The sequence below is a fragment of the Podarcis gaigeae genome (assembly GCF_964106915.1).
Source record: "Podarcis gaigeae genome assembly, chromosome: 2".
NCBI classification, from domain to species: Eukaryota; Metazoa; Chordata; class Lepidosauria; order Squamata; family Lacertidae; genus Podarcis; species Podarcis gaigeae.
The window spans coordinates 6,181,203-6,201,634 of NC_139679.1; the positions used below are offsets into that span (position 1 = coordinate 6,181,203).

Here is a 20,432-nt window from a genome sequence, read left to right on the forward strand (position 1 = left end):
TTGGGAAGGAGGCAGGACCACCACTCCAGGACCCTGACAGAGCCCTCATGTCTTTGGGGCAAATATTGGACCCTGTTCTAGGGAATATTTCCTAAAACTTCACTTTCCACCAGTTAATTCTGCACAAATAGAAAAGAAGGGAAAAAAACAGGCAGTGTTTACACAGTAGTGCTAGGCACCAACCTTCCTAACAAAAACAAGTATTTTGAACATGCAGTTATTGTACTGTTTGTAACGTAATGGGTCTGTGCCTGTGAACTTTGGATGTACATTAATAAGCAGTGATAAGTGATGGCAGGATCCCAAATATGAGGTAGCGTTTGCTAAGGGAATTACACCAACCAAAACCTCTCACACAGTGGCAGAAGTCGTTCTCTGGGATCAATGAAACAGAACAGACTGTTCTTTGCAGTGTTACCCAATTTCCCCCAGCACGAGTGCCTGAATAAACTGTTTAAAGCAGGCAATTTCTAAACTACAAACACTAGATCTAAGAATAAGCGTCAACTCTTCAGAGCCAGGAAACAGAACAGCACATACTGTATCTCTAAAGGAGCATTAATATCAGTCTCTAGTTTTCTGATATCCCAGTGGTTCAGGCAACTTGAATTAGTAGAATCTTTTCAGTAAGTAGGCAAAAGTAATGGGAGCATGCTGGTCCCAGGATCACAAACCACAACTAATAGTTTCAGTTTGAGTAATTGAATGTGTTGTTGACAACTAAGAAAAAGATGTGTGAAACCTTTGAAACCACAACTTTTATTAATTGATAGAAATAGTACAAATTTAATTCAGCTGCAATTTACTCTCCTCTGAAACAACCAAAAAGTTCCCCTTCCTGGGTGGCTACATCGTCAACTCCTGGGGGGAAAAACAGAAAATAAGAGAATTAGAAACTCTGTTTTCCCATAGGTGATGGGATGTGGAAGTGCTGCTGGGTATTTTACCAGTGGGAAACTGGCCGACCGTTCATCTATCCTGCACAGCCAGATGACCTTGGGGGGCTATTGTTATGGCTGCCTGAGATTTAAGATGGAGAGGATGCAGAACACAGCAAGCGTAACTCTAGCAGCAAGATAAAGCAATCAGATGAGGACAGGCAAAAAAGTGCCTGGTTCCCAAGTAGTTGCCTAGGATGTAACATTGAGAACTGATGCATTTATGTTCCCAAAGGACAGACAAATCTGCACTAGATGTTTCAAGTGGTTTACACTGAGAAGATTCTTCCTGCCTCCTGGAATTGCCGCCGCCTCCCTAACTGGGAGAGATAAGTGAAAGGTTCTCCTGGGCTTAAATCCTCTGCCCTGTCAACCAGCTCTTTCCTTTTAGCTTTTAGCTTACTGCATATTGCGAAGTGAAGTTTGCCCGACTGCTGGAACCGGGCTGTCTCAAAAATCCTAAGAACAAGGAAGAGGGGAAGGAAGAGGCTTGAACTGGCTGCCTTACTGCCTCCTGGAACCTTGGGAACTGCATTTCTGTGAAGAACCCAACTTACACGAACCAGACACTTCTCAGAAATTTTGCAAAGCTAAACCATGGCAGTTAAATCTGTTTGTAGGGTATACCTGATACATTTGATCTTACGCACTAGAGCAGTTTTGTGTACAGTACCCACTGACCCACACATGCCTATAAGCAGTTGCTGATGTTACATTGTTCAACATACATATATCCTGCTCAAGATCACAATAAAAAAATATCACTGGAAAAACTGTTTCATAGTAAATGCCATCAGTAAATCCAGTTGTCCAAGGCACACTGTTGCAAATGAATCTTAGTAAATATTAAGCTATGTTTAGATATACTTGAAAACATAGGTGTTAAAATGCATTGTGTTGCATTTGACTTTTCCAGGCATCCTTTCAATGCTGAGAGGTAGTTAAATGTTATAGTCACTGATGAAAAGCAGCTGCAGTGGGGCAAGAGATAGAAAACAATGCATTTCCAAGAAATGGATTAATCTGGTGGTGAAGTGATGACATAAAATGGCCATGAACTTTTTGCCATCTGTTCTCCAGGCTCTGGGTCCATGGGCCCTATGATAAATGTCACTCAAGCAGGAACTTACCATAATAGCGTTTACAATATCGTTACTGTTGTTCTTCAGGGCACGAACGGCTTTTGCCCGGGAAACATTCGCTTGGGACATCACTAATTCGATGTCTTTCACCTCGACACCAGTCTCGTCAACCTGGATGGGGAAAGATAATGTCTCAGGACAGTTGTTCAAATAGAAAGGAAGAATAGATTGAAGCAGACAGGCAAGTGAGTGTGCTCTCTACATATGCTTAGAACTCTAACCCCACAGCTTGATTTGGGCTCTGTGTCTGCCCACACCAAAGAGCCAATAAAATGCAAGCCTGGAATGGTAATGAATTTCTTTTGACAACTGCCCCTGCCTGTTAGGCAGCTAAATGTATGCCAGTTCATTCCACAAGAGGACGTTTTCTAAGTCCAGTGCAAGTACAATTATAGTCACTGGTATTCTGTGTAAGACATCCAATGATCATTAATAGAATGTTTGTATCAAAAATGCATCTTCAGTGCCCATTTCACTCCTGCTACCTGTCAATATCTGTGAGAAGAGAGCAGCTGGCTCTATTATTTCTATAAGGTAAAGGTACCCCTGCCCGTACGGGCCAGTCTTGACAGACTCTAGGGTTGTGCGCTCATCTCACTCTAGAGGCCGGGAGCCAGCGCTGTCTGCAGACACTTCCGGGTCACGTGGCCAGCGTGACAAAGCTGCTCTGACGAACCGGCACAGAGCAGCACACAGAAACACTGTTTACCTTCCCGCTATAAAGCGGTACCTATTTATCTACTTGCACTTAAGGGTGCTTTCGAACTGCTAGGTGGGCAGGAGCTGGGACCGAACGACGGGAGCTCACTCAGCCGCGGGGATTCAAACCGCCGATCATGCGATCGGCAAGTCCTAGGCGCTGAGGTTTTACCCACAGCGCCACCCACGTCCCATTATTTCTATAAGTGACACCAATTACAATAGTTTGGGGGCAGCAGAACCTAAGCAGATTGCTCATTGGGAATACGATCAAGTTCCCCTCCCCAAATTCAAACAGGAAGCTGGGATGATGGTGAACAAGAGACTGGGTGCATGACAACTCTCCATGACTGCAGAAGGTAAGAAAAAGTTGGGTGTGTGCACTGGTTTCACACTAGCCTGGTTTGAATATAATGCTGAATTATGGTTTATTAATCCATGGCTTAGCATAATGAGCAACAGTTTATCAATCCATGGCTTAGCATAATGTGAAAACTCTGTCCACTATAAGCAAACCATAATCTGAAGCCAGTTTATTGTTGGGTTATGGCATTATGCGGGAACTTACAATTATGCCTTAACCATGGATGGTCTGGCCACTCCATCCCAAACAAAGGCACAAATCAAGAAGAGCTGGAAAACAAACAAACCTTTGGAGGAACAAATCATGGCTTGGAGTTTTGTGTGTTGAAGGCCACTGAGGCACTTGTAGGGATTTTAAAAGGAGAAAACTTCAATGAAATATGCAATCTGTTTGGTATGCACCTGCGGATACGAAGGAAGCTGGAAGCTCACAAGACGAAGGCAAGGTGTTGGTTGGTTAGTGCAGGCTGCCCAATAGGGGCACTAACAATAATGAGACCACATGGAGCACTGAGCTGTACCCTTCACACCCACCCGAAGAACCATACTCTCCCCACACATCAGAAATCAAGAAACTCCTGATCAGCAGGAGAAGCTCTTCCTGTCTCATTCACCAAGGCTCTGAGTTGGCCATGAGTGCCAGTTTCAAGGCTGAAATTACTTATACAGAAAGTATGTGGCATACCTCTTCCTCTTCACTCTCCTCTTGTACAGTGGGAGTCTGTGTGTTTTCCTGAATGTTTGAAACGGCTTCTCCTTGCACTTTGAATTTCTCTGCAGCAGCCAGCTGTGCTTGCTGCGAGAGATCTTCAATCTGTTAAGATGGGTGAGAAAGAGAGAGGTCAGTGAGGCTGTTGCAACTGAAGTAAGCAAGCAACACAGAACAGAATGGAGGCCTCTGCAAGCACTACTGACAAGAACAACCAGCATTTCCAGATATAGACCCCCCGCTTCCGACTCCAATTTTAGAACTCTTCTCCCATTCCAGTGGCAGAGAAACTACATAGTGCAACTGTCCTGTTTTTCCAATTGCAAGGCCCCAAAGTCTAACTAGACATTCCTGAGCTTAGCTTACCTTTGCTTCACCGAATACTATATAGGTATCTGATGCAGGACTTTTGTAGACATCTGGCTTGGTGATGACAAACAGGATGTTCTTGGATTTCCGGATTGTAACCCTGGTTACACCTGTGACTTGACGAAGGCCAAGCTTAGACATTGCCTTAAAAGCAAAGGAGAAATAATTTTTTGGGTGGGTGGGGGAAGCAGCCACCGAGTATGAGAGCTAAACGAGTCATGGCAAGAACACGACTCTTTGGTTTATAGAAAGTCTTTCTAACGGTGCTAAAGCTACTCCAGTAGTGCAGCAGGCATTTTCTCCTCAATTGATTAACGAAACAAAAAACCTTTCCCCAAAAGCAAAACCAGAACTAGTGTCCATTCCTAGCTGTGTCACTAACTCTTACAGAATACTTACTCAAAATAACACTTCTCAAAAAACAAACAAACAAACAAACAAACAAACAAACAAACAAACAACAACAACAAAACCACAACCAACCAAAAAGCCCAACCAATTACTTTGTGTGTTTGGGGGATGCATGTTTGCTTTTGTAGTTTATGAACAGGGTTGGGAGAAAAGCCTAGAGGAATGGGCCCATGCTTAACTATGTAGTTTCCCTTGAGTTATTTCTCTCCTCCTTCGCTGCTTCTGTGAATGAAGGGTAACATTTCAGAGAAAGAACAAATAGGCACATAGATCAATCCCTTTTGCTGGTTGCAATAAAATAAGATTCTGGAAGAACATCCCAAGGAGTATGCTAAAATGATTATAGGTAAGCAATTGGGGATAAAATGTTTGAGTAGCTATTGCCTCCCCAGGCTGAATCAGCAAAACATCAGTCATTTACAATCAACTTCATTTTACCTTCCGGGCTTTCTTTTCACTCCGACTCTGTTTTGCTTTGCTAACTGGTTCTTCATCTATTTCAGCTGCTGCTGCAAGCTGCAAATAAAAAGTCCCAAAATGGAGTTAAAGGGATGCCAAGCAGAAAGTCCCCCTCCCCAAATACATTTTCTGACTGAAGATTTATTGTGCCCTCTTTATACAATGGAAGCGAGAGAACAGATTTATATGCACATGCCCATCTACCCTACAAGTCCTCCAAATCCAAGCAGGGAGGGCCAGGTATTTGAAAGCATGCCAAAGAAATCACTCCACTCCTATGTACTAGCATAAATTCATATACTGAAGTACATTATCTATGTGCCAAGTTAGGACCACAAGAGCACACAGAAAGGTGTTCTTTGTGCTTGTCCCATGATGTTAGAATTCTCTTCTGTAGACTTTGCGAGCTTTTTCACCACAGCAACTTTCCTCTTGCCTTTCACTATTTCAATTATAATCCAGATTGAAAAAAAATTACGGAGAATTGTAAAAAGTGTACAATTAACAATACTTGCTGTTTGTTATTCTTGTGTAATTTGCTTCTTTGTTTGCTTTTTCAAACTTGGGATTTTAAACACAGAACTTCAGACTGTGTACTCACTACCTACTGGTAAGAAGGCAAACCATCCTAGGACAAGGATGCTTGTTAAAGTATGTGTGGCTGAACAAAGCACACACAGTAAATTGTGTGTTAAGCATCCTGGTGTGTGGTTTTTTGCACATTGGCAGCTCTTCAACGTCACAGGTTTTGTGGCCCTGCCCCGGATGCCAATTAAATGCAGCCCAGTTATTTGCTTCTCACCTCTGTCCGATGTGTTGTGGCATGCGTAGGGTCATGTTCTTCAAGTTCTGGCACTGACTCATCGCTGTCAGATTCTGTTCCAGACCCTGCAAATACAAATGTGTGCAATCCTTTTTTCCCCATTTTGGCTTCAGCTGGGTGTGGCAGAGAAGCCCAGGGGAAACATGAAAGGCTTTGCCAACTTGATCATGCAGATTTTATCTCCCTTTTATTGTGATAATGCACATCAAGAAACTCATACCAATCCAGAAAAGTCACAATTATCTAGTGGCAGAGGCATTTATTCCCAATACAGGTAGCAAAGCAAACGACACAGAAAGAATGCAACCTACAGACAAATGACTTTGGAATGGAAGTGCTTTATGTTATCATTTTTTAAAAAAATATTTAACAGGCCATTGTATTTTAATATTTTGTTGGAAGCCGCCCAGAGTGGCTGGGGAAATCCAGCCAGATGGGCAAGGTATAAATAACAAATTATTATTATTATTATTATTATTATTATTATTATTATTATTATTAGATATAATATTTGTATCAATAGAGGTGCTTTGAGCTTTGCTCAGCCTGGGTTCAAGACAGTGCATATAAAACACTAGCTCTTTCAAAGATTAATTCAGGTCACTGCCTTCAGATATTACTACTAGAAATAGGTCTATGTGTATGGGAAAAGGTGAGGCAAAAAGACTTTTAAAAAGTTTTAAGAGTTCCAGCTAAAAACAAATATCTGGGAAAGTGTGGGTATTCTAGGCATGCTAATATTAGTTATAGTGTATGAAGAGAAAAGTTCCTGGCGGAAGGATCCTGCTTGCATTTTTAGGATTGAGATACCACTTCTACATGTAGGAGAATTGGCAGCTGAGCTCTGGCTTAATTCAATGGTTTGAGATTAGGAATGTGTTGCAGACTTGCATACTCTCTGCAGTTATGTCTTTCCCTTCCATGATTTGTGATTATGTCTTAATTGGGCTATCTCTAAATTGGGTTAGTCAGGATAGTTATGAGATGATCAGGGTCTTTATAGTGTGCTGGGTGTCATGGCAAACTGTAGTTATTGCAAAACATGGAAAGGAAGTAGAATGCCCAATGGGGGGAGGGGAGGGAGGTGGAAGTTGAGGAGCCCATAGCACATTCCCAATCACTCAATTTAACTTTGCTAATTCCTCGGCTTTTTAAAGTAACAAAACAGATTTTAAAAGCTCAGTTCTGAAATAGTGGCCTGGATATGCTTCACCTCAAGAACCTAGAATGAAGTTCACCACTGTCTTTTCGAATGATACGCACCCTTGTCTTTTTAGGACTAAGTGACTGTGATGTAAATGGGAGGGGAAAAAATGACTGACCAACAATTGTGAAAGGAACAAAATATATCTATAGAACACATTTCCTAGAACAAGCACAACTATTTTCTCACTTGCCAATGAATACAGTGGAACCTCAGTTTTTGAACGTTTCGGAAGCCAAACACCGAAAACCCGGAAGTGAATGCTTCCATTTTCGAATGCACCTCAGAAGTCGAATGGCTTCTGCAGCATGTTTTTTCCATTTTTACCATTTACTTTGCTGACAACCCTTTGATTTTTGAATGTTTCAGAAGTTGAATGGACTTCTGGAACGGATGACGTTTGAAAACAGAGGTCCCACTGTATTTGCATATGCACCAGACCACACTGGTAGCTAGGCAAAGCCTCACTTATTCTTGAATTTAGGCAGATGTTTGATTTTAACACATAGCATGTATCTTGTTTAATATGTCTTCAATAGAGAACTACTGCCAACATAAAAAAATACATTTCTGTGTAACCCCACCCCCCAGTGCAAGTACAAATACAGACAAAGCACAACTGAAGTGGATAGTGGACACTGCAATTTCTTCCAGAGTCTGGATAAAACATTACACAAGAGTTGGCAACACATGCTAAATCTATGAACATCTCACTTAAAGCACTTTTAATTAACAAGATGTACTAGATGTCCAATCACAAGCCAAGTACTAGGATTGGAGACAGAGGACTGCTACAGTGCTACAGAAAACAAAGCTGTGATTAGGGTTTCTAGGTTAGTGCTATTCCAGAAATACCAGCCAAGGCAACATTGATGTCACACCCTCAGTAAGACATTCACAACATGCTGAGCATGTGAAGTGACTCTCTCATTTGTGCCGTACATTCCTGTGCACAAGTCTCGATTCCAACACAAAAGGAGTTTTCAATTGGCTCTGACCACAACTGGTTACAGCTCAGCTTGGACTTACTTTGGCTTCACTTCTAAATACTACTTTTCTAGTCTAACAAACAAAGCAAGGAGCCCAAGGGAGGAAACTTGGGACCCCTTGCCCATACAGACAGGTTAGTATTCAGTGAGCAGTCTGTGATATCCATGCACACAGCAAACCAAGGAGGCAAATACCCTTATCATTCTTCAGGACAGGCTGTTTGGCAGGAGGAGGAAGAGGAGCAGGAGGAGCAGTTGCTGGGGCCTCAGCAAGGGCCACAGCTTGTTTGGGAGAGAAATCCACCAGGATTGGCTGCAGAGGTTGCTCCCCAGCAGGCACCTCTGGAGGGATCAGAGGCGGCAACTCGTCGTCTTCAATGACAGCAGAGACAGGGGTGGGGGGTTTGGGTGGCACTTCAGGTGCTAGACCAGATGCAGGTGAAACTGGTGATGGCTTAGGAAGCACAGCAGAGGGAGTTAGCTTTTTTACAGGGGAAGTAGGAGGTGGCACAGGGGAAGCAGGCTGAGTGAGACTGCTTGTAGCTGTGGCAGAAACAGAAAGATCAGCCGGTGAAAGAGGCAAAGGTGTTGTTTTTGGTGGAGGTGCCTTATCCCCAGCAGAGGCAGGGGTCACCAGAGAAAGAGGGGCAGGAGTGCTTGGGGTGGCAGAGGATGTAGAAGCAGCCAGTGGGGAAGTGGTGGCCACAGTGCCAGGAGCAGAGACAACAGGTGACAATGGGGAGGCTCCTGAGCCAGAAGCAGAAACAACAGGAGACGTAGGGGAAGCAGTGGGGGTCACAGTTACAGAGGAGTCTACAGAAGGGCCTTTGGGGCCAGCTGCAGAAGTTACAGGGAGAACTGGAGGGGCCACTGAGGGAGCTGTTGAGGGTACAGGGCTAGAGGCAGGCACACCTGGGGATACAGGGGGAGCTAAGGGCTCAGGTGCAGCTGCCAAAGGAGAAGCAGGCTTTGCAACAGGCACTGCGGGTGCCAAAGGGGTAGGAGCAGGCACTGTTGGGGCCACAAGAGGAGTTACAGGGGCAGGTGTAGGACCAGAAGGAGGCCCTGCTGGGGCCACAGGGCCAGGTGTAGGTGTCAAAGGAGATGCAGGTTTCTCAGGAGGCACCGGCTTAGAAACAAGCCCTGCTGGGCCCACAGGAGGTGCCAGAGAAGGAGCCACAGGCTGGGATGAAGAAGGAGAAGGTTTCATTGCTGAGCCTGTGGGGGCCAGTGGCTTAGGAAGGGTTCCTGCTGGGGAAACAGGACCAGAAGTAGGTGACAAAGGTGAAGTAGGTTTCATAGGTGGAACTGCAGGTGGAACTGGCTTAGAAGCAACCCCTTCTGGTACTGCAGGATGTGCCAAAGACCCAGATGGGGGCACCAAAGGAGGAACCACAGGTCCAGAAGCAGGTTTCAGAGGTGGCCCTGTGGAGGGAAGTGGTCTAGGAGGGACCACTGCTGGGGCAACAGATCCAGAAGTAGGGATCAAAGGACTAGATGCAGGCCCTGCTGGGGTGACAGGACTAGATACAGGCACTTCTGTTGGGGCCATAGGAACCGGCCCTGCTGAGGTCAAGGGACAGGAAGCAAGAACCCCAGGAACAGAGACAGGTGCCAGAAGAGGAGCCATGGGATGAAAAGCCACAGGGCAAGAAGCAGTAGATGCCATAGGTGGAACTGTAGGTGCCACTTGTTTGGATGCAGGTACTTTTGCAACCACAGGAGGGGTTATGGAGCCAGAAACAGGTGCCAAAGGAGGAGGCACAGCTTCGGCAAGAGGTGCCCCAGGTCTAGGGGGAGGTCCTCCTGGGGCCACAGAGCTAGAAGCAGAAACCGAAGAGGAATCGGGTTTCACAGGTGGCACTGAAGATGCCAATGATCTAGGAAGAGACCCTGCTGGGGCCACAGGTCCAGGAGGGGGTGCCGAAGGACTGGAAGCAGGCCCTGCTGTGGTTAAAGGACCAGGTGCAGGTGCTGATGGAGGCGGTGGTTTCACAGCCAGCACTGCAAGTGCTTGTGGCTTAGAAGCAACGTCTGATGCAACTATAGGAGGAGTTACACATCCAGAAGGAGGTGGCAAAGGAGGAGCCATGGGACTAGAGGCAGATGTCCCTGAAGTCACAGGGCCAGGAGGAGGAGCCACAGGATCAGATGTTGGTGGCAAATGAGAAGCTGTGGGTGCCAGTGGTTGAGGAACGACTCCTACTGGAGCATCAGAAGGTATAGGTCCTGAAGCAGTAGCCAAAGGAGGAGTCACAGGACTAGAAGCAGGACCCGCTGGGGTTACAGCGGCAGAAGGAGGGGCCAGAACAGGGGCCACAGGCTGAGAAACAGGCAGAGCTGAGGTTAGAGGGCCAGGTGCAGGAGATTCACGTTTCACTATTGGTACTGCAGGTGCCAACGGAATAGGAGCAGGTACTCCTTGGGACACAGGAGGGGAAACAGAACCAGAAACAGGTGCCAAAACAGGAGTCACAGACTTAGAAACAGGTGATACGGGACAAGAAGCAGACCCCACTAGGGCCACAGGGCCAGAAACAGGTGGTGAAGCAGAAGCAGGTTTCACAGATGGCCCTGCAGGTAGCAGGGGTGCATGAGCAGGCCCTGCTGGAGCCACAAACGCAGGGCTACAAACAGGTGCCAATACAGGAGCCGCAGGCCCAGAAGCAGGTTTCACAGGTGGCCCTGCAGGTATCAGTTGTCTAGGAGCAGGCACTGCTGGGGACAAAGGAGGGGCACCAGGGCGCACCACAGAAGCCATGGGGCAGGAAGCAGGAGCTGCAGGGCCAGCTATAGGTGCCAAAGGAGGAGTCACAGGGTGGCAAGCAGATCCCACAGGTGGCCCTGGGGGTGCCACAGGACTAGATGCTGGCACTGGAGAGGCTACAGGGCCTTGAGTAGTCACTGCAAAAGGTAGAGGAGAAAGAGGTGCTGTAACAGAATTATTGGGTCTAGAAGGAGAAGCAGGCGATATCATAGTGCTATGAGGCTTTGGGACTGTGGGACTGACAGGAGAGCTGAGAGGAACTGTGCTTGATACAACAGGGAGAACAGTGGGTCCAAGGACCAGAGGAGGAGAAACAGGAGCAACTGGGAGAATGAAGGGAGCTGGAATAGGACACGATGGCACCTGAGGAACTGGGCCTGCAGATGTTGCCAGTGGTGGGCTCACAGGGGTAGCTGGATGAGCTGAACTAAGAGACCCAGAGGAAATTATTGAGACTGGGGCAGAAGCTACAGGCCCTACTGCAATGCTGGGAGACAAGGGGCTAACTTTTTGTGCAGCATCAGCCAGATCCAGAGGCTTCAGGGGAGAGGAAGGAATCTGGGTCACCACGGCTGGGACACTAGGAGGCAAGGCTGAGCCAGGAGAGACTGACATTGGGAAGGAGGAGGAAGGAGCAGCCACAAAGGAGAAAAGCTGCCCATGTGAGGCAGCAAGGTCAGTAGGTGCTAGTGGAGTACTGGAAGGACAGAATCCAGCAAGGGGAGAGTTAGCATCATGGGATGAAGAGGGAGGGTGGGCAGCGCTAGATACAGAGGAGCCGGAAACAGCAGCTAAAGGAGAGAAAAAGTGAATCAATGATGAAAACATGGAGAAGAAAAAATGAATTATCTACAGCCACCCACATGGAAATGCATCTCTGTTACCTGTGAGGTAGAAATTGCTGTAGCCGCTGTCAGAAAAAAGTATCACAGTGCTTGTATGCCCCACCCCATCAACCAAGGCTCTTTGTATAGTGCCAATATTCCGCTGGAGGACATGTGCAGGATCAAGCCTTTTGAAAACACGTGACAGTGCACAGGCGAGCCTGACATACTTGTCACCACTCTCTCACTGGATGTCTCACTACATATCCAACTCTATTATCCAGATATCTGGTTGGGCACCCTCAACACATGCTATCAATAGAAACTCAATTATAGAGGAGAAAACAGCTAGTTCAAGAAACAAGTTGCAAAGTCTTACAAGTGCTGACATTTAATCTTCCATGTTGTGTCCGGGTACACAGATTTGAAAAGAACAATATACCAGTCTGCCGCCGCTTGAAAACTGCTTTGTAGTACATGTTCCATTTAAATGGCAATGACTCCTATATGACCCAAGTTAATCTGGTTGCAGAAATGAAGCTTGGGAACATGGTTTTTCACCTACCCTGAGGTTAGGCCAATGTATAAGCAGGGGCGATCAAAGCAAGATCTTCACACAAGTCGCATGTAATTTCAAGGTGTAGCCACTGGCATCCCAGGAACCACAAAATGCCAGTATTTTTTGAAACAGATACTGAAACAGCAATGCAAGGTACCACAGAACTTTTCACACCAATTCTGTGTGCCTGTCAACAGCAAGCACCCACAGAAAAAAAATCAAACCCTCCCTCTGGTAATCTAGATGGCAGATCAGTCCATAATACATTTCCTTACATTACTAACTTTGCTAACTCCAGAGAGAAGCTTGTATTCTACACAGTAACTTGTATATGATTTATGTCAGCTGAAGAGCGAAGAATAGAACTCAGGAGTGTGACTTTAACTACTTTAACCAAGTCTTTTTTTGCTAAATACTACGGTTAATGTAACTGCATCAACACAACACAGCAAAATGTTGTTAAGGAGACATACATAGGGACTAACAGCAAATACCTGGTGCTGGAATAGGAAGCTGAGAAAAACAGGCTGCAGGTGCTTCAGAAGCACCAGCAAAAGGGTTTGGAGTGGCAGGAGCTAAATGAGCAAGAGCAATAGGTTATTAATGGCAAACCAATAAGCTTGGGGCTAGAACCATCTAGAAGGTTCTATTCTCTTGGCTTATTCACAAAATGACAAATTAAGTCTACTGGGAACTGCCTATCTCTGAACTAAGATGCCTTCAACTTCAGGCTTGGCATAATTCAAACCTAAATGGGACATGCAAGCTACAATTTACACAGCTAGCATCCACCCAAACTTTTAAAGCATGAGTCAATCAGTGATGTTTCATCAAAGCATTAAATGGTGGATTAACTAATCTTAAATTATATGTGTGGCCTGAGAGTAGGTAGCTGCATTAGGAATGTCTGCAAGTCTACTCTGATGAGAACAAACTGCTTTAAATGAAGCCAGAAGCACAGCGCTCAGTGAGATCATGCAGGGAAGAGGAGCCCAGCACATGTTATATTAATGTTGACTGCATGGGACAGACGTCCGCTATCACACGCAACTTAAGCAGAAGGATCTTAGAATTCCAGAAACAGGAATTTAAGAGCTACTTCCATAACACTGGGATTGACCTTCATAAGGGCAGTAAAAACAAAATGGCTATAATACAACATGATAAAAGATTCTGAGGGGATCAAGGGTCCCTTTTTTGTACTCATCAGCTAGACTAGCAGATAAGTAAAAAATGCTGAGAATTCCCTCAAATCATGGGCTGCATCACTTCATAGGACTGGGACAACCAGAATTCAAGACACAGATTTAGCAGAAAGGTGATGAAAATGCCAGATTGAGCAAGTGCTCAGACTACACTAACACCAATTCACTACTTCAAAATTTTCCTTATTTCCAAGCTTTCCAGTAAGAATGCTAGAAGCCTCAGTTCAATGAGCGAGCTGGCTTCAATAATCATAACTGTCTCTCATGTTACTAAATAGTCCTTAACAGTAGATTCTAGGTCATGTTTCTACTAAGCAGATGAAGAAAAGAAGGCAAAGGAATTTGTGTTGGTCACTGAACTTTAAATGGTCGCTTGTCTACAGCTACTCACTGCTGTGCATCAGTTCTTGGGAAAATAGGTATACAATGGGAGAGCAAAATAATGGAATGAAGATTCTCTCTCTCTCACCCCCCCAAAAAAAAGTTAAACAAGGAAGGGGCAAGAACTACATGTAACCAGAAAGTTATAAGATTCATGCTAAGAAAGCTGAACCATTTCTTAAAATTCAACTATGCCATTTTAGATAAAACATGATCTAGCCTAAAAGAGAACTATCAAAGAGCAGGCATTCAAACTAATACAGTGGTGCCTCGCAAGACAAAAATAATTCGTTCCGCGAGTCTTTTCGTCTTGCGATGTTTTTGTCTTGCGAAGCATGGTCCGTCACAACTGCGGCTCTTCAAGCGGCTTTAGGAAAAAAGCGAAAAAACTCGCAAGACGTTTTTGTCTTGTGAAGCAAGCCCATAGGGAAATTCGTCTAGCAAAACGACGCAAAAAACGAAAAACCCTTTCGTCTTGCGGGTTTTTCGTTTTGTGAGGCATTTGTCTTGCGGGGCACCACTGTAGTCATTCTAAAGGATGGTGTTTAATCCGGGGGGAGGCAACCTAAGGCCTGGGGGCCGGATGCGGCCCAATCGCCTTCTCAATCCGGCCCACGGACAGTCCGGGAATCAGCATGTTTTTACATGAGTAGAATGTGTGCTTTTATTTAAAATGCATCTTTGGGTTATTTGTAGGGCATAGGAATTCGTTCACCCCCCCCCCCAATATATCCAGCCCACCACAGGGTCTGAGGGACGGTGGACCGGCCCACGGCTGAAAAAGGTTGCTGATCCTTGGTTTAACCTTTACGGTGGCTCACCATCTTCCGTCCCGCAAAAAAGCAGTAATAAATCATCGTCATCATCTGAAATGTGACATTTCCCCTAGGTCTACTGTAAATTATATACCACAAGTAGTACACCCAGGGACATCACAAGCAAACCATAGAAACGCCTTCTTAGGAAGACCTGCATACCATACTTAACAGCTGTTAACTCTTGCAGTAGTGTATTTAATCAGCAGAAATGTATGTTTCAAGTATCTACATTTACTTATTTATTTCACCAGCAGGAAACAAGATCTCAGCTTAAACAAAGCTGGCAGTTCTGGAGCCCTGATTCATTATAGGGTTTTTTAAAATAAAAAAAAATCATTTTAAAAATTAAAATGAAGTGATTTCAATCCCATCTTGCTGTTTTAACTTGAAACCTACCTGATGGCTCCAGAGCAGTCCCAGCCTGAGAACCCTTGCCTGCCACCTCAGGATTCTTGGTGGCAACTGGTTTGGACTCCTCAGTTGTCAGCATCACTTCCATGGGGACCCCAGGAACTGGGGGTAGAGTTACTGAAATAGTGTCAACTGTTCAGATACCGCTCAGGAAACCCAACAGTCTGCACATGCCTCAAGAGGTGATTAGCAATCAGTAGCATCCAAAACTGGGGGAAGATGTCAGTTATCCTCTGCAGCCCAGAGACAAATGGCACCAGGACTAATAAAAACCTTAATATATGAAGCATTATAGTGATAATCTACTCTGGAGAGGAAACTGGCAATTTAAGTTATGTTTCCTAGCCATCATGAGGATGTGGTGTCATCACTCTGACAGTCGTAACTCAGCTGACATCAGATTCTGAATATTAGTAGTGATGTATCAAAAGCCGATCTGGGCCAAGTTTACTGCGTCACAGTGGTCATGCAGGCAACCACTTCATAATGGCATAAAACGGATGGAAGTCAGTACAGGTTTTTGTTTTTTTAATGTAGCTACCACTAGCAGAGGAAGCAGTTAAAAACCTTCCCTGTTTGTATCACATTAGTAGCCAGTGCCTTTGAGGGCAGAAGGGCATATTCATGCACCAGACTGTGGTAAATATGAACAAGAATGGATGATGTACTGGATTTAGAACTAGTTGTATCAGTTCTTCTGTCTCCTATCTGCTTCTACATTCAGTGTGGGTGGCTCTGGAAAAGCTGCTGTGCATCTTCTTTGCCACTTCTTACACCCAAGAACCAGCAGCAAAGCTTGACTGGAGCACAGCAAAATCTATTTGCTGTGCCCCAATAATCTCCTCACAGAATTCTGTCTAGTGTGTCACACACTTTGCCAATATCAACACCGGCACTTACAGCTATCTCTTCTCTGCAACACAGGTGCCTTGGCATAACTCTCTAATGGGCCAGAATAAAAGCTTAAAACCAGTGCAGACTTTGCTAAGATTTGGCAGGCTCTTCAACACCATGACATCCACAATATGGACAGGCAGACATTTTCTGTTTGCTTCAGAGAAAAACTCCTCCATTCTATACAGCTCCATTTATTTATCCAACCGAACTTGTGTTTCCTCCCTGTCTAAGAGAAACTCTCACACCCCTTGGACAGAAGTCATTGCATTTACCAGTCATGCAGTGTACAGCATCCCCATGCGTAGGTGTGTGTATAGGAGAGACCCAGTCACAAAGTCATGCAGTGTTCCCTAAGCAGCAAGGCAGAAATGTAGCATACAAAGAGACCTGGTTCTCTGCTAACCAGCATCCATGATACCTTCAAGACAGATAATTGGAGACACAATACACAGGGAAGGTTTAGAGTTAGCATGTCCCAAATAAGAAGGATGCACGTGCACACAAACACACACTTCAGAATACAATTTTTAAATGCACTATCAGCTGAAAATTCTACTCCACTAGAATGACGCACTTTCACAGCCAACACATCCATCAGCTGTGTTATTGCCAAGTTCAGGATGCTTGGTAAATGCCAAATTATGTTGTAATCTTTTGGCTTGCAGTCACAAAACGATGATTCCCTGCTCTGTGCTTAAGATAGGCAGTGTTAGTGAGTGGATTAGAAAGTTATCCACTTGACATCTAGTAGGTTTCAAATAAACAGATTAAAATTCCTTCTAGTCTGAGGTCCCCATTTCAGTCACACCAGAGTCACCACCTCTCCAACCTTAAACAGTGGTCACCACCAATTTGCAAAAAGAAACATGTGTCACAAAGTAATGATGGATGATCATAAGCTTAACATCCCAATTCCCAACTGTCTCACACAGGTTTAGAAATATGAAGAGGTTGTATCCTTTGGTTCTTACTAAGCCACCTGCCTCCTTCTTCCTGAAGAATTCTTACACATCAAGCCATTTGTTAACGTGGAAGCATGATTGGGAAACAAACCATGTACAGATCCTTTAAAAAACACACAGTTTACTCCAGCACAAAAGGCCAAAAAGAAGAAAACCCAAGTCATTAAGCAAGTATCTAAAATTTGACCTAGGTTAAGATCCTCATTTCTCTAATGTTTCATCTAGTAATCACCCAATGTTAGCATACACACAAAAATCAGAAGCTGTTGTTAGTAGTTTTAGCATTTTGTAGTCTAAAAACCTTCAAAATGTGGTGGGATAGCAGTGTTTATCCAGCTTGTGATTCACGTCAAGCATGCTACTGCCATGTTCCAGAGAGAGACCATGCAACTCATCCAACGTAGAGGAGACTAAATGTGGTAAGAGCACAAGAGGACAATTTCAAAGTATTTATCTCAATTTCTTCAAAGTCATGATAACGTTTATATGGCAAGTTCCAAGTATTTTCCACACATTGTCTCATTAATCCTTACAGCAACATTGTAAGGGCAGCCAGGATTATTATCCCCATACTGCAGACAGGGGACTGAAGTTTAGAGATATAGTATCTCAGATATTGGCTTTTTGAAGGCTACACAGAAAGCTCATGGCAGGTGTAAGACTCGAACCAAGCTTTTTAAAGTGCAACTTACACATGACCTCTTTTACCATGCATTTCTATGCATGTCTACTCAAATGAAGCCCTACTGAGTTCAATAGGACATATTCCCTGGTAAATGTGCAAGACTGCAGTCCTAGACTCTTAGCCACTCTGCCACAATAGCCCTCAATTATTTGCAAGTTCTACCCTTCACAAATGGTTTTACCTGCCTTGTTAAACTGGCTGACTGGACGAGTTTCAGGATCCTTTCTGAAAGTGTATTAGTCATCCAAGGCACTAACCTGTCTCAGCATGAGGCTGTGGCAGCTCATGTTCTGTTGCTGGAACAGTTTCTGTGGCTTCACCAGGCATTTCTGGGAGAAGGGAAGTAAAATTCAGTCAATTTTTCTGCAGAATTAGTGTAAATCATTACAGAGTATCTAACCAAAATCTTGCTTCTCTACAATCAGAATATCATGGTAAGCTACATATGAACAAATTGAATCACCTCCTAGAGAATGAACACTGCTGCCAAGCACAATTTGTTCTAGGTAGTCACAGAAAAAAAATACATGCATTTAAAAACTTTTGTCTGTCAAATTACTTACGGTAACTTGCACCAGCCCCAATTTCTGTACTAAATGCATAGAAAACCATATCCACTGAAGGACTGTTGATACAACTTCAGGAGATCTGCCCAACTTCTGTATCCATAGTCAACTTTCATCCCTGTATGTTCACCAATGGGTTAAAAGCTTTTATTCCCTTCTACCCTCACCTAACCAAGTTGTATGGCAAGCAAGATTGGCATTATTACTATCAGCCATGATACCTAAGTTAACCACCCATGTTCAATGGCAGCATCCCAGACTATGGTGAGAAACAGAAAAGGCCTGTAGGATCCCCCCCCCAAAAAAAACATCTGGTTGGCTACTGTTGGAAAAAGAGCACAGGCTTAGGTAGGCCTTTGGTCTGATCCAGCAAGGCACCTACAGTGGTACCTCTGGATGTGAACGGGATCCATTCCAGAGCCCCGTTCGCATCCTGAAGCGAATGTAACATGTGATTGCGTGGGTCGCCGCTTTTGCGCATGACATCATTTTGAGCGTAAGTAATGTGCTCTGTTACTTCCGGGTCAGCGCAAATCGCAACCCGAAAATATTCATCCCGAAGCTACTCCACCCAAGGTATGACTGCATTTGCTTTGCTACAACCGTCATGTACCCAAACTATGGATACAGCGAGATCTTCCATTCACTCTCATGCGGGAGCTTCCTTACCCGTGCACTTCCTCCTTGACAGGCATAATACTCATCCCAACAGAAATAGTTTAACTGAACGGTGGGACAAACCTCAGCTCCCTTCATTTCACCAGGCGCTTAAGCCTGTGCCCCAACACGGACAGCCACCAACCCACTCAATGCCAACCTTCCTGGAACAGCAACGACCCTTCTTGGAGGAGCGCTATGAGAGCACCCCCTCTGAGCGGAAGGCCGGAGCCCCGCTTCCCCTGCTGCCAAGAGTGACACCCCTTTTCAAGTGGGGAGGGGGGTGGCAAGGGGGCAGGTGCGGCCCAGGGTCCTCCAGGCGTCGACCTCCAAGCTCCACGGGTGAGGGTCAGGTCCAAGCGGGGCGGGTGGAGAGCCGGGTCTCCCTCGCAAATGTCTTTCCGTCCCCCTCCGCTCTCCCTCCCAGTGGCCCTTCCCTTCAGGGCCTCCTGCCCCCGTCTGCCTACGAGCGGAAGGCCTTTTCCGAAGGCCCGCCGAGGCCCTACAACTCGGGCGCAGCGGCCTATTCGCGGAACCGTCGCTCGGCCCCGGAGCCCTGGGCTCGACCCGCCCGCCAACGCCGCATCTTTCCCCGCTTCGAGCCCCTGAGCGGCCCGAGGCCTCCCCGGCTTCGGGAGCTTCCCGCCTGCCCTGTCAGGGGGCTCGCCGAGGAGGATGGCGGCGGATGCAGACGGGGGGAACTTACTGTACAGGACGAGCCGGGCGCAAGATGGAGGCAGAAAGAGAGCGAGAGGCGGAGGGAGGGCGACTTCCGGTCCGAGCAGGAATGGCTTCCGGGTCCCCGCGGGGCTGCCCCGTGCGCTGTTCTATGGTTCCATGCGCTCCTCTCGCCGCTGCTTTTGCTTCCTTCCAGCCCTGCTCAAGCAAAAGCTGCAGTAAACACGGAAAGAACGAGCGCAAAGCCCTGCAGGAGTTCGTTGCCAGAAAGCAGGACATTTCAGCGCGGTGATCCTCAAACTGTACTGAAAACAGCCACACTAGTTTTGCGTGGCACACGGAAAGGGGACGGGAACCGCAATTGACAATCGGACGAGACTTTTGCGCTTGCTTTCCCCTCCTTCCGCCGCTTCCATTCTCATCGTGTGTCGTTGCCGTTTTGGATTGTGATCTTCAGGACAGAGAGCTTGTTTTGTGTTTTGGCTAAGCTGCGCTGCGAGTTATTTTGACTAAATGCTGAAAATAATCAAAAGAATCGACTAATCATGTTTCATGGGCCACTGATGTGCTGTAGTAGGACTCTGCAGGTTTGCGTGGGTATAGCCAGGGGTCGGGGGGGGCAGCTGCCCCCCAAATCAATAAAAATCAACTAATAAAAATTATTTTTAAAAAAGAAATATATTGGGGGTTTTCGCTGTTAGTCATATTCCTGAATACTTCAACTTCTTCTCAGTTGTCAGCCCGCTGACCATCAGCAAATCTTTTTTTGCCTGTGCATCCATATTTTTCACTAAAACCTTAGTTTCAGTTTTATTTAAGACCTGCAACTTCTCCATATTTCCTTATTTCCTCCAATAACTTAGGTACTGTACACTTGTCAATGGTTCTTCTACAGAAAACACCACATCACCTGCAA

General features: G+C 45.5%; 1 protein-coding gene across 18 annotated transcripts; it reads right to left on the minus strand.

Annotated features, from left to right (window-relative positions):
* Positions 1–739: 739 nt before the first annotated feature.
* On the minus strand, positions 740–19,877 carry NACA (nascent polypeptide associated complex subunit alpha). Of its 18 annotated transcripts, none has more exons than XM_083729314.1 (11): positions 19,545–19,697; positions 17,873–17,944; positions 15,057–15,173; positions 12,751–12,831; positions 8,302–11,664; positions 5,893–5,978; positions 5,070–5,147; positions 4,218–4,364; positions 3,828–3,956; positions 2,069–2,191; positions 740–861 (listed from the first exon to the last, which is right to left on the minus strand). In XM_083729314.1, exons 2-11 carry the CDS (start codon positions 17,940–17,942, stop codon positions 847–849), a joined length of 4,209 nt encoding a protein of 1,402 aa, XP_083585440.1. In that variant the 5' UTR covers positions 17,943–17,944; positions 19,545–19,697; the 3' UTR covers positions 740–846. The 18 variants fall into 18 exon arrangements, with proteins under 18 accessions (XP_083585440.1, XP_083585430.1, XP_083585446.1 ...); XM_083729304.1 differs by having other exon boundaries at positions 15,057–15,188; XM_083729320.1 differs by having other exon boundaries at positions 8,302–11,010; positions 19,545–19,696.
* Positions 19,878–20,432: the final 555 nt, after the last annotated feature.

What these genes read in the sequence shown, in the direction of transcription:
- NACA (XM_083729304.1), bottom strand. Translation starts at nt 17,942, where the DNA reads ATGCCTGGTGAAGCCACAGAAACTGTTCCAGCAACAGAACATGAGCTG. An exon ending in ACAGCCTCATGCTGAGACAG is followed by an intron (nt 15,189 to 17,872) that starts GTTAGTGCCTTG and finishes ACACTATTTCAG; the next exon opens with TAACTCTACCCCCAGTTCCT. An exon ending in TAGTATTCGGTGAAGCAAAG is followed by an intron (nt 3,957 to 4,217) that starts GTAAGCTAAGCT and finishes CCATCTTAACAG; the next exon opens with ATTGAAGATCTCTCGCAGCA.